This window comes from Emys orbicularis, chromosome 3 (assembly GCF_028017835.1).
Source record: "Emys orbicularis isolate rEmyOrb1 chromosome 3, rEmyOrb1.hap1, whole genome shotgun sequence".
In the NCBI taxonomy this organism is placed as follows: domain Eukaryota; kingdom Metazoa; phylum Chordata; order Testudines; family Emydidae; genus Emys; species Emys orbicularis.
Genome location: NC_088685.1, coordinates 92,893,931 through 92,910,357, shown reverse-complemented (window position 1 = coordinate 92,910,357; position 16,427 = coordinate 92,893,931). Strand labels below are relative to the sequence as shown.

General features: G+C 41.5%; 1 protein-coding gene across 1 annotated transcript in view; it reads right to left on the bottom strand.

Moving 5' to 3' along the window:
• Positions 1-6,356: 6,356 nt before the first annotated feature.
• NUS1 (NUS1 dehydrodolichyl diphosphate synthase subunit) overlaps positions 6,357-16,427 on the bottom strand; it is a 34,083-nt gene continuing 24,012 nt past the window's right edge. Inside the window, exons 3-5 of the mRNA XM_065401818.1 lie at positions 12,881-13,033; positions 8,095-8,194; positions 6,357-6,586 (exon numbers count right to left, since the gene is read on the bottom strand). Coding sequence (XP_065257890.1) covers positions 6,496-6,586; positions 8,095-8,194; positions 12,881-13,033 — 344 coding nt within the window. The 3' untranslated portion in view covers positions 6,357-6,495. The remainder of the gene's footprint in view (positions 6,587-8,094; positions 8,195-12,880; positions 13,034-16,427) is intronic.

Genomic DNA, 16,427 nt, shown 5'->3' with positions numbered 1-16,427 from the left:
CCAAAATCTTGGGGGGAGAGCCCTTATCTACAAGTAGCTTGTGTCCATGTCCATCACTTTAAATCTCCTCTGAAACCAATTTACTCTCTCAGCTCTCTGGCTGTTTAAACTTAGGCACACGTTAAGTATTTAGAACCCCACGTCAGTTCTCATTAACATTTTTGTACCCTGAGCTGATCTACAACGGGATACAATGCCTGCAGCCCCAGAAGTACAGTATCCCCACAAGTAACTGTATCAGGCTTCAGCCCCCCAAACCAGAGAACCCAATTAAGCATTAGCTCCCCCATGCATGAGCCACTGTGCTGAATGCCTAACTCACCCACACTTTGCTACCCCCCACCCCACCCCAAAAAAAAAAAAAAACCAACAACCCCCAAACCACAGGTCCACACCAAGATATGCAGAGTATAGTTTTTCCCAAATTTACCTCTCTCCAGATCCCAAGCAGAGAGCTCACAATGATCTCAGGTGACTTTGCAGCTCAACAATTTTCACTGCAGCAAGTAGTTTAGGAAGCTAATATTAGCTAGGTATAAGAGTTCAGCTCAAAGAAAAATATACTGATGTTCAGGGCTATAGTGTAGTTAACTTGCAGCAAGTGTTGGGTATTACATGAGTAATGGACTTCCCATTATCACAGGCAGGTGTTATACAGGATGTCTTTCCCCTGTGTGCAGAGGAAATCTAGAATACGGCACTCACTTCCCAATGCAAGACACTTCACTGTGGGTCAGAGTTTAGGGGGCTTGATTAACTGGTGCAAAATACATAATTGCCATACTAGGTCAGACCAATGGTCTATCTAGTTTAGTATCCTGTCTTCTGGCATTGGCCACAGTCAGACGCATCAGAGGGAATGAACAGAAAAGGGTAATCAAGTGATATATTCCCTGTCACCCAGTCCCAGTATCTGACAGTCAGAGGCTGAGAGAGACCCAAAGCATGAGGTTGCATACCTAACCATCTTATTCTAATAGTCACTAATGGACCTATCCTCCATGAATTTATCTAATTCTTTTTTGAACCTAGGTACAGTTTTGGCTTTCACAACATCCCCTGGCACCAAGTTCTACAGGTTGATTACACATTGTGTGAAGTAGTACTTCCTTTTGTTTTAAGCCTACTGCCTATTAATTTCACTGGGTGAGCCCTGGTTCTTGTTATGTGAAAGGGTAAATAAGACCTCCTTACTCACTTTTTCCACAGCATTCATGATTTTGTGGACTTCTATCATGTCCCCCCACCTCCTTAGTCATCTCTTTACCCAGCTGAACAGTCCCAGTCTTTTTATTCTTTCCTTGTATGGAAGCTGTTTCATATCCTTATTTTTGATGCCCTTCTCTAACTTTTCTATTTGAGATGGGGAGACCAGAACTGCACACAGTATTCAATGTGTGGGTGTACCATGGATTTATATAGGGGCATTATATTTTCTGTCTTATCTATCCCTTTCCTAATGGTTCCTAACATTGTTAGCTTTTTAGACTGCCACTGCACATTGAGGAGATGTTTTCAGAGAACTATGTACAATGACTCCAAGATCCTTCTTGAGTGGTAACTGCTAATTTAGACCCCATCATTTTGTATGTGTAGTTGGGATTATGTTTTCCATTGTGCACTACTTTGCATTTATCAACACTGAATTTCATCACGGTGTTTATGAGATCCCTTTGTAACATTTCACAATCTACTTTGGATTTAACTATCTTGAGCAGGGATCGGCAACCTTTGGAACGCGGCCCAACAGGGTAAGGCTCCTGGCGGGCCAAGCCGGTTTGTTTACCTGCCGATCCCTCTGGCTGCAATTCGCTGCTCCAGGCCAACGGGGGCTGCGGGAAGCGGCGTGGGCCAAGGGATGTGCTGGCCACCGCTTCCAGCAGCCCCCATTGGCCTGGAGCAGCAAACTGTGGCCAGTGGGAGCTGCGAGCAGACGAACCTGCGGACGCGGCAGGTAAACAAACCGGCCCGGCCCACCGGGGGCTTACCCTGGTGGGCCACGTGCCAAAGGTTGCTGATCCCTGATCTTGAGTAATTTTGCATCACTGGCAAAATTTGCCACCTCACTGTTTACCCCCTTTTCCAGCTCATTTGTGAATGTTTAACAGCACTGGTCTCAGTAAAGATTTCTGGGGAACTCCACTGTTTACCCCTTTCCATTCTGAAAATGGACCATTTATTCCTACCCTTTGTTTCCCGTCTTTTAGCCAGTTATGGACCATGACAGGACCTTCCATCTTATCCCATGACTGCTTAGTTAGTTAAGAGCCTTTGGTGAAGGACCATGTCAAAGGCTTTCTGAAAGTCCAAGTATCCTATATTCACTGCATCACTCTTGTCCATGTTTGTTGACCCCCTCAAACATACAATTTGTGGATTCTTCTCATTGTGAATACGAAGCTTTTACAAAATGGCATTAGCTCAGCTGGACCCTACCCACAGGGTTTAGTCCAGCTGCTCCAAAATCCTGACATCAACACTTCTAAAATGCCTGACAGGACTGATGTGTGTACATAGAGGTATTGTTTAAGATGGAGAAATCTCCATTTCCACTGAGAGAAACTCAAGATCCCAGGGAGCAGCTTGGGATAAGTTTCCCCAAGTTTCAGTCATGCAAGCAGTTTCACAAAGTTAAGTGTGTAGAAACAGCATCACAAGAAGAGTATTTTGTAACCAAACCACAGAGGTTATTACCAGCACCTGTTATGTAAGATCTCTACGTTTATCATGAAAGGAATGTTGTCTCAGTTCAAGTGCTTTGTCACTGCTGGTAAAAAATGATCCAACTGTGCATCCACTCCCTCATTTTAAGGATCTTTAGTGTGAATCTTATCTTAAATTTTAAGAAAGTTGTTTATAGACCTTTCCCATGAAAAGACAGTTTAGATCTACATTCTGAAGACTAATTATTAAGGTTGAAAATATGGGAAAACCTACAACAGATCATTAGGTTATTCAGAGTTCTGCCTCCACAGATGACTGATCAGAGCTTGCCTCTGAGACCCATTATTCAGTGATTCCTGATTTTGGAATATGCAGTATGAAGTCGTGCCTTTTAAACTCTACTAAATCAATCACAAACTTCACCCCAGCTGGCTTCTGAAGCTACTCCACAGCTGAACAGCTAATGTGATCACTGGGCTACAGAAAAGTAATTCAAAGAGGAATATTGGTTTAGTGGACTAAATACAAGGTAGAGCAAGGGTTAGTACATTCTAATTCCAGCTCTAACAACTGATCATAAGCCACTTAAATCTTTTTTGTTCCCTCCTCTAAACTGGAGATCATTATGGAAGTATTACTATTTAATGGCAAGATTCACTGGAACACATACAAACTCCTTGTGGCTGAGGGACTAGCATCTCCTAGCTTGTTTACAGAATAAAAAAAATGTAAACAAGCCCCAGAACAAGCATCTGGGTTCCACTTCTACAGCAGAAAGTTTAGATCCCTTTATATAAAAGGACTGAGTTAAGTTTCAGATTCTCCCTCCCCTCTTTGCCCCCCCATCCCCACACAATCTCACCAACTCTCCAGTGCAGATGCTCTGCATGATAATATGAACACAATGGACATGAATTGTTCACAGAAAAAATGGGGGACAGTCCACAAAAAATGTTTTGGAGGTTCACCCAAGAGGTAAGGCCTGCTTGGAGCAGGACACTCCAGAAGAGAGAAAAGTGATACCATTCCACTGTGAGCCATATAAATTATTTCCCAATTCAAAACTCTAGAGAAAGTGTTCATATAACACCATAGGCTGTAGAAAGATTATATTCTTTTATTGGTTTCTTGTTTTACAGATTCAGGTTTAACTTTCAATAATAAAGTTAAATAAATTGATTCCTTAATCATAAAAAACTTGCTTTACACATTATTTACATGTAGCCAGAGACTACAGCCACACAATGTCACAGCTATATAATGTACACAGGACAAGCTGGGGTGGGGGAGCTAACTGCAATGACACATTCGAAGATCAAGTTGTGGATATACACAGTGTATTTGGCACAGCTCACTAAATCTTAAGGTCTGGCTCTGAAACAGGAAATACTTGCTTTAGTAAAGATATTCAGGAATTTGTTAAGGGCCAAAAACCAGTTCAGGTAATGCAAGACTTTTTTGGCAGTCTGCAGATTGGTGAAAAGATCAAAAGAAACACAGAATTAAGTCTCATTTTCCTGTTTTATTTCTGTTTACTGCCAATACCAGAACTGCTTGACAACCTTTATGTTTACATGAAGGTGGTCTTTGCCTCGCGAAAAAATTAATTCACAATACCCAAGCTCTCTCTTCAAGAGCAAGTCATTCATCCCATCCCCAAAAGCTAAATGTATGTTTAGTGGGGAATTACAGGGACCCCAAGAAGGCATTGCATGTTAAATTGTCTATCTTGTTTTATCATAGTAGAAACAGGGTGAACATCAAAAGCCAACCCCACGAATGAGATTAAATACACTGTACTGGCATTACAACCCATAGGGAATATCATCTTGACGTCCTTGAAAGGATCAGCTCAAAGCAGTGAGCAACTTGATCAAGGTCCCTTTGTCTCATACAAAACTTGAAATGAGGCAGTTCACATTATTATAGGTTCTTTTGGGACCTGCAACACTATATAAAAGGAGGGAGAGGAAAATAAAAAGTAAAAATTACTGATGCTAACAATATCTCTCCAACCTGTAATGTAACATTATATCTATCCATGACAAAGCATAGTAAGTGTGTTATTTTACAAAACAAAACAAAAAAACCCCACACATTTAAAATCTGACAGTTCCCTTTTTAAACTGAAATAAAGATTTCCCATGTAGTGCTTTACCAAGCTTCCCACCGTCTTAAAGAGAAAGCAAAAGAGGACTAAATCTCTGAAGAGGGGGACAGATCTGAAACACTTGTTCAAGAATCAGCTAACAATTCCATAAACTCAAGGACAAAATAAAGGATATAGTTTCAAAAAGACAAACATTCAGCAATAAACAGTACAGCTCTCTTTTTAGGTACTGCTTATTCTTTCCTACTTAAAAGCATTTAGACAGATGACAATTTCAATTTAAGAGCTTTTATTTCAAGTGTATTTTCTATATTTAAATAATTAAATGAGGACATTCTGTCATGGAGGTTTTTTCCCCCTGTAACTGTCAAGAGTTCTTTATTCAGATATTAACCTAATGCTGCACTTCTGGTTACATTGCTTCATCATTCATGATCGCAAACATGAAAAACACATAAGAGCACTGTCTGTTCACTAAATCCATTCCTTCTCTTCACTGCTATTTGCAGACTTCCTAAACTCAATCTTGAACATATCTAGTTCAGAATGTATATTTACATCTGATGGAGACTTCCCTGAAATGTACACAATTAAACATTGCCTTATGGCTAAACAGTAATAAGGAAAGCACAGTGGCAATTTGTATGGTTTCTTAAATAGAGATTGAAAAATAGATTTAGATTTTGGGTTGCTGATTCTAACACAATCCGAGACTGGTTTATCCAGCTAGAGACTTAATTCACTTAAAGTTTTAATTTTAAGAATAGTACCAGATCAGTGGAATATAAAAAGTAATTGACAATGTTAATTATGTTTTGGAAATCTCAATTTACGTCATCTCTTCACCTACTCAATTCAGTGTCCATTGAACTCAACAGGAATTTGGAATTTGGCTTCGCTGGGTCCTAGGGAAGGGAATATATCTAGGGCTATACGTACATTTTTAGAAGGCTTTTGCTTTTAAACATCCTTGTCCCCCCCAAAAACCCCACAATTCACCCTGGATATTTCATAACAGACTGCTGCTTAATGCACTTACCCCAAAATAAGGTAATGAAAGAATCTGTGGCCTCTTCAGATTCCAGAAACTTATTACCTGTGCTTTTTATCCTATTAGACGCTTTGTCTTGTCAGCTTATAAATGGGAATCTTTTCATTCCATTTTTATGGTCACCAGAACAGTTACTGATATACACAATACACAAACACACACCTAACATATTTGAAGATAACCAGGCCAATAGTTCTCAAGTGTTCATCTATGAGGAACACAGGGAGGATAAGGAATGGACAGGCATATAATGGCAGACAAGTCTTCCACTTTTCCAATGCATGTGGCAACGTCTTATATTGCACTGTAGTTTTCACAATGATACTATGAATGTTTCCCCTTAGAAAAGAGCAACATTATTCTTACATAACATTTTGGTCACTGGAAAGAAAAAGACAGAGGTGGGGGCATAGAGCATTTGATCAGCTCTGCTTAAAATTTATACAAGGTCATTTGCACAAACTAACAAACCTGTGCATTTCCCCCTTTCCGCAGAAGGATTCTCACACACTCACACGACAGACTCTCTAGAAAGGTAAGACACTTTATTGAGTTTGTTGATAAATTAAGAAAATTACTATGAACCAGACTTGTACAGATCACAGGGTGCTTGTAAACAGAGATACTGGATCCTTTCCATGGAAAGCCTGACAGAGCGCTCAGCAAGAAGTCATTTTCCCCAACGCTGCTCACAGGCTGAATAGTGATGGAGGGCAGAAAAAAAATCTTCATAACTGATGTTCAGGTGTGAAGGCAAAGAACTGAGGAAACAAATTAGGAAGGAGTCATATTAAGGCAACTATTTTATATAAAGGAGTTTGCCCGGGCAAGGAAATGTAATTTCTGGTTAATTATCACAATCACAACAGTTAACTGAGCTGCAGAGTTCTGGTACCCCTCAAATAACCCTCATAATGAAGGGCTTATCTATACACAAACTGCACTGAAAAAGCTAATTTGGCTGTAATTAACACATTTTTTATTTTGGCACAAGTTTGTCCGTGGACACTTACAGAGCACTGTGAAATAAGTGAGAGCCAGAGACTTGTGCCAAAATAAAAACCGTGTTAATTACGGAGAGGCTAGCTATTTCAGTTTAAATATGGTAAATTTGTGTGTAGAAAAGCCTTAAGACACTAGAGTACTTTTAAGCAACTTATGTAGTACCATTACCATGCCCTTTATTTAAGAGTTCTTCTACTGGCTTCTGAAGTAGCCCACAAATAGCACAAAGAGCTGCTGCTTCCCACAACACTGATAAATTTTCGAATATTTTCAAACCACAGAAGAAAGTTTAAATCTTCTGGGTGAAAGTATGATTGAGCCCTTTTTCTATTAAAGCACTCAAAGACAGTTACAGGTTTGACTTCATTAATGAAGTGTCAGTAGGAGTCCTAAGGTCAGACACACTTCTGCCTTAATTCAGAGTGCTCCTGGACATGGAAAAACCCCAACACGTCCACAAAGAATGCCTCTGACCCCGTAACATCTCTTCAGTTAAATCTAGAAAACAGACAAGTATATTTTAACAACCTCCATGTGTAGACAGAGGGCAACAGAGCCTTACATAACTTAACTCTAAGTGAAAAGTACGTATCAACAGCAAGAGACATGCTCCTGTTATGAGCAAAGGTCAAACACATACAATTCAAAGACAACTTGATATAAGCGGAGGCACAACACCGCCACACAAAACTGATGGCTTGATACCTTTTCAACTATCAAGCCAATGGTCTTTATTTAAGATGCTACTGAATCTTTTCTGAAGAACCTATCAAACAGGGCATATAACAAAAGGATTCAGGATCCTCCTAACTGAACTGGTCATGACAACACTTTTAGAAGTTTTTTTTGGGGGGGGGGCATCATGGTCAGAAAAGGAACTGAAGTGCAATAATCAATTAACAGAGACACTGGAAATATATCCTCTCTGGGCTTCAAGGGACAAAAACCTCTAGAACTAATGGAGTAAATGCTTCTTGTAGGAGACAAGCAAAGCCCAAAAGCGGGGAACCAATCAATATTATCTCTCTGTAATAGGAGACGGTAAAAACTGATGCACAGAACAGATACTTTCTGTACAATCACTGTCTCCAAGCAGAACTTAGGACTTACTTTTTGTCTGCTGGAGGGATTTCATCTCTTTCTTTCTGCACTACTTTAAAATTAAAAAAACAAAAACAAAAACAAAAAAAAACATTTAAAACTGTTAAGTTAAAGAATGACTATATTCCATTCTGGTTAACATAATGATTTATAACCAACTCACATGATTTCTGTCAGTCTGATGTGCCAGGGAAGGAATCCTAATGTGCTGTCCACAGGACCAAACTTCAAAATTAAATCAGGGTCAGGGAAACCTTTATTACCTACAAAATAAATGAATAAATAAATAAATAAAGAGAGGGAAATTAATTAAAGTTTATGAGATTAGATATTTAGACTCATTAGAATTTTAAAAGACTTATTTCACATGCAATATGCATTTGTTCATTTAAAAAAAATCAAATCACATAAGAGACAGTAAAAAGTGTTAGAGAAAAGAGATGAGCCCTGCACCTTTTTTGAAACAAGTAACTGGATTGAGGCCATTACTGGTAAGAGTGGGCTTCTATGTCTTGCACCAGCTATAGTCTGGGGACTTGGTTTAAAAAAAATAAAATAAAATAAAAATGAATATATATATATTTTTTCACAGTAGGATTCTAATGTCTTCACATATATATGTGAAGACATTAGAATCCTACTGTGAAAAATCAAATTAGCTGATATATTGACCATGACGTCACATAACATACATCACAGAACTCTCCACAAAACACCCCAATCACTGGGACACAGCTGAGAAAACTTAGTAATTTATTACATGGAGAACTTAAAAAAAAAAAAAAAAAAAGCAGCCTGCTCTTAACATACAGCTTCTGACAGATTTTTACTATCTAGTGATCCCTGTGCTTTAAACACAAAAACAGACATGAACTGCTTAATTTCTTGTACTTCGCCATTGTTCTTAATGACTTTAGACAAGTAACAATACGTAGTTCTAATAAAGTGTCTGTAGGAATCCTAAGGTCAAATGCATTTCTGTCTTCATCCAGAGTGTTCCTGGACATGGAGATACCCCAATGCATCCACAAAGGATGCCTCTGACCCCATAATGTCTCTTATAGACAATACTTACCTCCTCTGAGATCAGTAGATGTTAAAAGGAGGGAAGTATCATAGAATATTAGGGTTGGAAGAGACCTCAGGAGGTCATCTAGTCCAATCCCCTGCTCAAAGCAGGACCAATCCCCAACTAAATCATCCCAGCCAGGGCTTTGTCAAGCTGGGCCTTAAAGGTTTTTAAGGATGGAGAGTCCACCACCTCCCCAGGTAACCCATTCCAGTGCTTCACCACCCTCCTAGTGAAACAGTGTTTCCTAATATCCAACCTAGACCTCCCCCACTGCAACTTGAGACCATTGCGTCTTGTTCTGTCATCTGCCACCACTGAGAACAGCTGAGCTCCATCCTCTTGAGCCCCCCTTCAGGTAGTTGAAGGCTGCTATCAAATCCCCCCTCACTCTTCTCTTCTGCAACTAAATAACCCCAGTTCCCTCAGCCTCTCCTTGTAAGTCATGTGCCCCAGCCCCCTAATCATTTTTGTTGCCCTTCACTGGACTCTCTCCAATTTGTCCACATCCCTTCTGTAGTGTGGGGACCAAAACTGGACACAATACTCCAGGTGTGGCCTCACCAGTGCCGAATAGAGAGGAATAATCTCTTTCCTCGATCCACTGGCAATGCTCCTACTAATACAGCCCAATATGCCGTTGGCCTTCTTGGTAACGAGGGCACACAGCTGACTCATATCCAGCTTCTCGTCCACTGTAATCCCGGGGTCCTTTTGTGCAGAACTACTGCTTAGCCAGTCAATCCCCAGCCTGTAGCGGTGCATGGGATTCTTCCTTCTTAAACGCAGGACTCTGCACTTGTCCTTGTTGAACCTCATCAGATTTCTTTTGGCCCAATCCTCCAATTTGTCTAGGTCACTCTAGACGCTATCCCTACCCTCCAGCGTATTTACCTTTCCCCCCAGTTTAGTGTCATCTGTGAATTTGCTGAGGGTGCAATTAATCCCCATCATCCAGATCATTAATAAAGATGTTGAGCAAAATCGTCCCCAGGACTGACCCCTGGGGCACTTCGCTTGATACCGGTTGCCAACTAGACATCAAGCCGTTGATTACTACCTGTTGAGCCAGACAATCTAGCCAGCTTTCTATCCACCTTACAATCCACTCATCCAATCCATACTTCTTTAACTTGCTGGCAAGAATACTGTGGGAAAATGGAGGCACAGAAAGATAAAGTGACTTGCCAGAGTCCATTCTGCAAGCCACTGGCAGAACCAGGAATAGAATCCAGGTCTCCAGAGTCCCAGTCCAGTGCTCTATTTAGGCCACATTGCATTCCAGCTCTGTGGATTCAATTTGTAAACTAGACTAATTCCATTTCAATATGGTTTGATAAAGTTGTCATTGTGGTAGTTTTAAAAATGCAGGATTATTAGAAGCAGGCTTAGCAGGGTTGTGTGGTAACATTTAAACTCCTACCCACACTACACACTTCAGGCTACACTGTAATGCTCTGCCTACATCCATCTTGGACAACTCCCACATAGAGCCAATCATACTGTAGGTCTCTTCAACCATCTGCAGAACATACTGTAGTTCTGTCAGTAGTTTAACTAACTGAATGGCCCCACAGTAAGAAAATACCTAGGCTTGGGTTTTTTTGGTATTAAATGTAAGATTGGAATCAAATTTCCTTCATTTTGGGGAGTAATTCCATGTACAGCAAGAATCGGATATGCCTCTTTCAAATTAGACATGTAAGAACCGTCTATATGGAAAGTCTGACACCTTCATTTCCTAGGATGATGCTCTAGTATTGTGTTAAGGGAGGAAACAGAGGACCAAGTAGCTCAGTTCTTCTTGCAGAGCTGGAGCCCTGTATCTGACATCGATGGGAAAGTCCCAAACAAAGGCACAACACCAAGCCATGCTAAAAATCATTTCAAAACCTTCTGATAAGGGTAGAATTATCACTGGAGTATGGGTTGTTCGCCTACTCCATTCCTCTGGGAATTGGTTGAGATTATTCTGGTTTTTAGGATTGTGACACAGAACCTTAGGTATGGAAGTGGTTGACTGAGGCAAGCGTCCTCGCCTCTGGAAGAGTTAGTCTCTGAAGGAAAAGAAAGGGACATTTCAGATTTAGAGCCATTCGGACTATATGGTGATATACACAAGAAAGGCTTCCATAGAAGGAGGGACAAGTCTGAGGTAGCCACAGTAACTATCTTGTGCTCCTGTTGAGTGTTTCCTACTGCATTCCAGAGGCTGGAGAGAGTGTGGTGCCCTGATTAGTTGGACAGATTTGGGGTTGCAAAGGAATTGTAGCTTCCAACACACATCTTCCATGCCAGAGCCATTGATGTGGCCCACAAAATAGTTCAGGACAAAGAGAAAAGCAGTCACTGAGCTCAGTTCATCCATGTACTCTAGGAAGTTGGCTAGGAAGGACATGCAAGTCAGTATAGGACACAGCAATATAGAGATCAAGAATGGGGAGAAAGTTTTCTCCTTAGTTTTAACTCTGCCCTGTAATAATGCCATGCAGTAACCAAACAATTCTGATCACGACATCTGTGCTTGTAGTCATAGATTCAACTGATTTTTCATTTCCACATTCCCTCTTTGTGTCATTACAGGGGAGAATTAAGTATCTTTACTGTACATTTTGCTACCTTAACATGTTTAGATTTCTTAAATTTAACCTAATCTCTTAGCATTCAAATAACTAAACATAATTCTGAAATTCCTGATTTTTATAGTGCTTGTGTTAGAGATAATTAAGCCCTACCTGTAATTTTTTTTAATTTCAGATATGTACACAAACTTAATTCCTAGACAACAACTGACTTAAATTAGAGTTATGTCAGCAGTATTATGATGTTGTCAGTAAGAGCATTCTGTTTGGCCCTAAAAGTCAAACCTGTCTTTTGTCCATAAAAGCAACTGTGCATCTACACCAATTTTTCAGCACAATTCAAGAGTAAAGCTTGAATTTTCTTAGTTTCAAAAAAAGTTTAGTTTCCAAGTTCTAGTTAAGTTAAAAGTTAACAAAAATTCACACTCTGCATCATATTATTCTGTAGTTTGGCTGCTCTCACTTGAGGTAGGTTGGCATTAGCCTGAGTGTAGATAATTCAAGTTAATTTGAATGTGAAGACAGGCTTTAATACATTCAGCTGACTCAGTTGAACTTCTCTCCTACCTTCAGAAGGAAGTTGTTTGAGAATCCCATAAAACACACTAAGATATGAAGACTGGTGTTGGAGAGGCTATACAGAACACAGACAGGAGGAAGACTTGGAGGGGAGGAGTTAAATCGAGCTTTGAAGGCATAGAAGAAACTGATGCAGAAAGGGAGAGGAAGCCAGTGAGATATGTTTTCAGAGTGGTCTGCAAAAGAGTTTAGCAGCAGCATCTTCAAATGGAGCAGAACTCGGTGACATTTTTTTGACCAATAGAAATTTTGCCAAAACACATCTTTAGGGGCGGGGAGGAGGAGCTCAAATTATTCTCAAATTTGGGGAAATAGTTTAGGCTGAAAAACACTAAAAAAATTTAAGTGTCCACATTTTTTTCAAAATGTCACTTTGAGTTGAGATTTGAAAGGTTTTCAAGCTTTTTGTTTAGTCGAGGGGAAAAAAATGAAAATTCCATTTTGGTTTAAAATGAACCATTTTTTACTCCCAAACACTGAAATAATAAAAAAAAAAAAATATTATTTGCTTAGTTCTGTGACAGGGACATGAAAAATGTTATGATTTAAGCTATATATTATCAAGATATGGGCAAAAGTTCTAAAATGGTCATCAATGCCGAGCAGGAGATCAAATCCAGATGTAAATCCAATGCCATTCTGATCCAAATATGCCTGTTACAAATTGACTTGTTAGCACATAGTATTCCCCCCCGCCCCAGGCACAATAGAATACTTACTATTTAGTAAGTTGTTTAAGACATTCACATCCAGGTCTGTATATTTTCTTTGCTGTTGTGCTACCAACTGGCAAAAGTTCTGAGCGGCTCTCACTATGTCTGCCTTTCCATCTTCTGGGGACAGCACCTTCAATGTAGATTGGCAATTTAAAACTGCAAGTACAAAGCACAAAGTTGTTTTAAAAGCAAGTGAACTTTTGCAAGAAAGGTTATTTGTTTACAGTTCTAGGTTGATGAACTATTCAGAGAACAGGGACAGGGATGCAAGTTCTTGTATCAATAACAAAGTGTGCACATCTTGAAATCTCACATTTTAAGAAGCAATGCATTAAGCATTTCTACACAGTGTACGAATATGTATATCACAACTACATCTTTTTAAAAGTTTATGGTGTTGATAGTCTCCAGGTTTGTTACCTGGACTTTGTATTTCCTGCAGTTTGACCTTAGGACATCTTACAGGGATCTTGTAAGTACCTAAAAGCCTACCACTTATAAATTTAACAGTGCCATTAGTCTCAGGCCAGTTTCCAACCTGTGGGGCTGGAGGGCAAGGCCACTCCAGAAGGCTGCATTGGCTCTTGCTGCATATGACTGCTGGAAGCACTCTGCCAGAAGGCTATGGCACTGGGGAGTGGGGCAGGGGAGAGAATGGAGGGATCACCTGGACTCCAAATGGAGTAGCAAACGAGTGAAAAATGGAAAGCATACCAATAAAAAACAGAAGGGTGAGACAAATGAAAGAAAGAACAGATAAAAACAAGGGAGCAGCACAAAGAACAAAAAACAGGAGGCAGGATGTGACAATTCCAGACACAGCATAATGGGACATGGGTGAAAGGCAGACTGGATCTTTAAGAAACTCATAATACATTTATAATTTTAAAGTATTTGGCTGCAAGGAACTGCTTGACAGGAGTCTTTGAAAAGGCTATAAACAGAAAAATTAAGACAGACAGACAGACAGACACACACACACACACACACAACAAGGGTTATGAGGCTCCTAGGGAAGACAACCACTAGTTTTTAGTCTAAGTAAATGGAAGAGATGAAGGCAGGGCACCCATGCTAAAATACACAAGCTTCTTACTAGTTGATGTATTTATGGCCCATTTTTGAAAGAAGATATACATTCCACATTTCTTGTCTGACGAGTGAAGAAAGATAGTCAGTCACAAGTTCATCCATGAGGGGCAAGCTTTGTAATGGGCCTCAACTGACTACTTGCATCCAATGCATTTATCCAAAGAACCAGGAATACAGCTCGGAATCATTAAATAGGCTTTGTATTGTGTGTAACACACCATGTTTATTATTTAGGTTCTCAGACTTAGTCACGGACTACAGAGCACTTGCTGATAGTGCTGGCTCTCCTTGTTTTGAGCTGCTTTCAAGGATGTCCAGGTTCTTCAGTGCAAAGGAGAGCCTGGAGGTTTGCAGAAGCACCCAGAAATAAGATGGGACCAGCACAGCTATTCCAATACAGGCTGCTGCAGAATATACACATTTGAACCTTAAGAGAAACAGGATTACAACTATCGCTTGGCTGGACTCGTACTCTTTAGCACAAGGCAGATTTCAATTCCCCTATCTCTCAAAACCGCATCTCTTGAAACATACAGATAAGTCTCAGTCTGAGACCATCGCCGGTGCCCCAGTACCCCTTGTCCCCAACATCTGATTTCAATTTCTTCATAAGAAGAGAGCAGTCCCCATAGTTAAGGGTAAGACACCCAGAGACTGTTTATAGAATAAGACGTGTACACTCCCAAGGTAGCCCTGGAATCCTTGAAGGAGTGCACAGTGTCATCCGTCTTGTTAGAGAATAAGACTCACCCATCAAAGGGCAAGTTCTCAATGGCTTGCTGGATGTCCAGAGCAATCCCAGAGTTTTGCAACCAGGAATCCCTCCTTATAGTTACCACAGAGGCCATGACCCTGGCCAAGGTAAAATCAAAAGTGGACTGCAGGGAAGTTTTGGCCACCAAACAGCCTACTGCAACAAATGCCTGGAACTCCTCACATGACCCCTCGGGCAACTGGTCCTCAAATTTAGCCATGGCTGACAACTGAAGAAATCATACTTGGCCAGCAAAGCTTGTTAATTAGCTATCCTCATCTGTACAGACAATGGGGTATAGATCTTCCTGCCCAGCAGATTCAACTGCTTGGAGTCCATCCTTGGATGGTAGACTTTAATGTACCCTGCCAGGCCCTGTCATTTGCCACCATTATGACCAGGAAATTCAGGGCCGGGTGGGAATAGAACCCTTCAAATACCTGCATGGGAACAAAGTAGTGCTCTTCCATGCATTTCACCATCAGCAGTACCAAGGCCGGTGTTCTCCACAGGGCTGTCACTGGCTTGAGGAGTGCATCATTGACCGGGAGGGCCATTCTCCCAGGGACAGCAGGGTGTAAAATGGCCAGTTTATGCATGTTCTCTTGGAGGAACTCTGACTGGATGCCAAGGGATGTGGCTATGTGGAGTAAAAGGTCCTGGTCCCTCTTCAAGTTCTCCAGGATAGAAGGGGAGGACAAACCAAGCAGCACGGCATTGTCAAGCAATGAGGATGAAGGTCCTGGCTGAGCCAAAATAAGCTTTTGCTCCTGGGGAGATATACCCAGAAGGGAGGACTCCAGCAATTCCGCAGGGAGGCAGAACGCCAATGCCTGGGCCTGCAGCTGATCCGAAGCCACCATTGTCGACCTGGCATGGCTTTGGCTTCAACCAGGATGAAAAGCAGGATCGGTGAACAACAAACATCCCACTGAGTCCAAGGCCACTGATGTGTAGGGCATTGGTGGCCAGTAGGGGCCGGGCCAATGACCACGGTCCCTGCCACACACCAACCCTGGAAGCCAAACTGGTCCATTGGCAGTCCCTTGAGTTCCTCAGGTGATGTGGAGTGGAAAGATGATAACTCCGACTTGGAATCAAAGCCCTGGAATCTCAGCAACATGGGTAGAGCGACGCACAAGGGAGGCAACAGGCGGTCCGATTTATCCATCACCCAGAACGAGGAGGGAATCTGCGATGAAGACAGTATCATCTCTATTGAGCATGCTGGTGCCATGGGCAGTGTCAGTCCTGGTGCAAACATCAGTACCACAGCGCCCGAATGCGTCAACGTCAAGGGTGGTGAGAGCCATCATGGGAGCACTTGCAGCGTCAAATGCGGTGGGGCCGAAGAGGGTCCCCAGTGCTGAAGTCCCATGCCCCAATTCTGGTACTGGCTCCATCCCCACCACAGGAAGAGGAAGGTCTGGATGCAGTGGCGACAGACACGGAGGTTCAGCAGCTTGCTCCATTGGAGGGACTATAGGTGGGACAGCCCTAGACCAACGGTTAGATTCAGAATGAAAGGCAGAGGAAGTCTGTAGCTGCCTGATACAGACAACATGGACAGAGTCGACACCGGCATCTCCCTCAGCAGTACTGGACTCAAGGGGTGCCTGGAGGCCGGAGTCAACAGTACAGAGTTTCTGCCCTCCCCACTCGGTACCGGGGAAGGGTCAGAGGTACTTGTGTCATCCTGCGCAC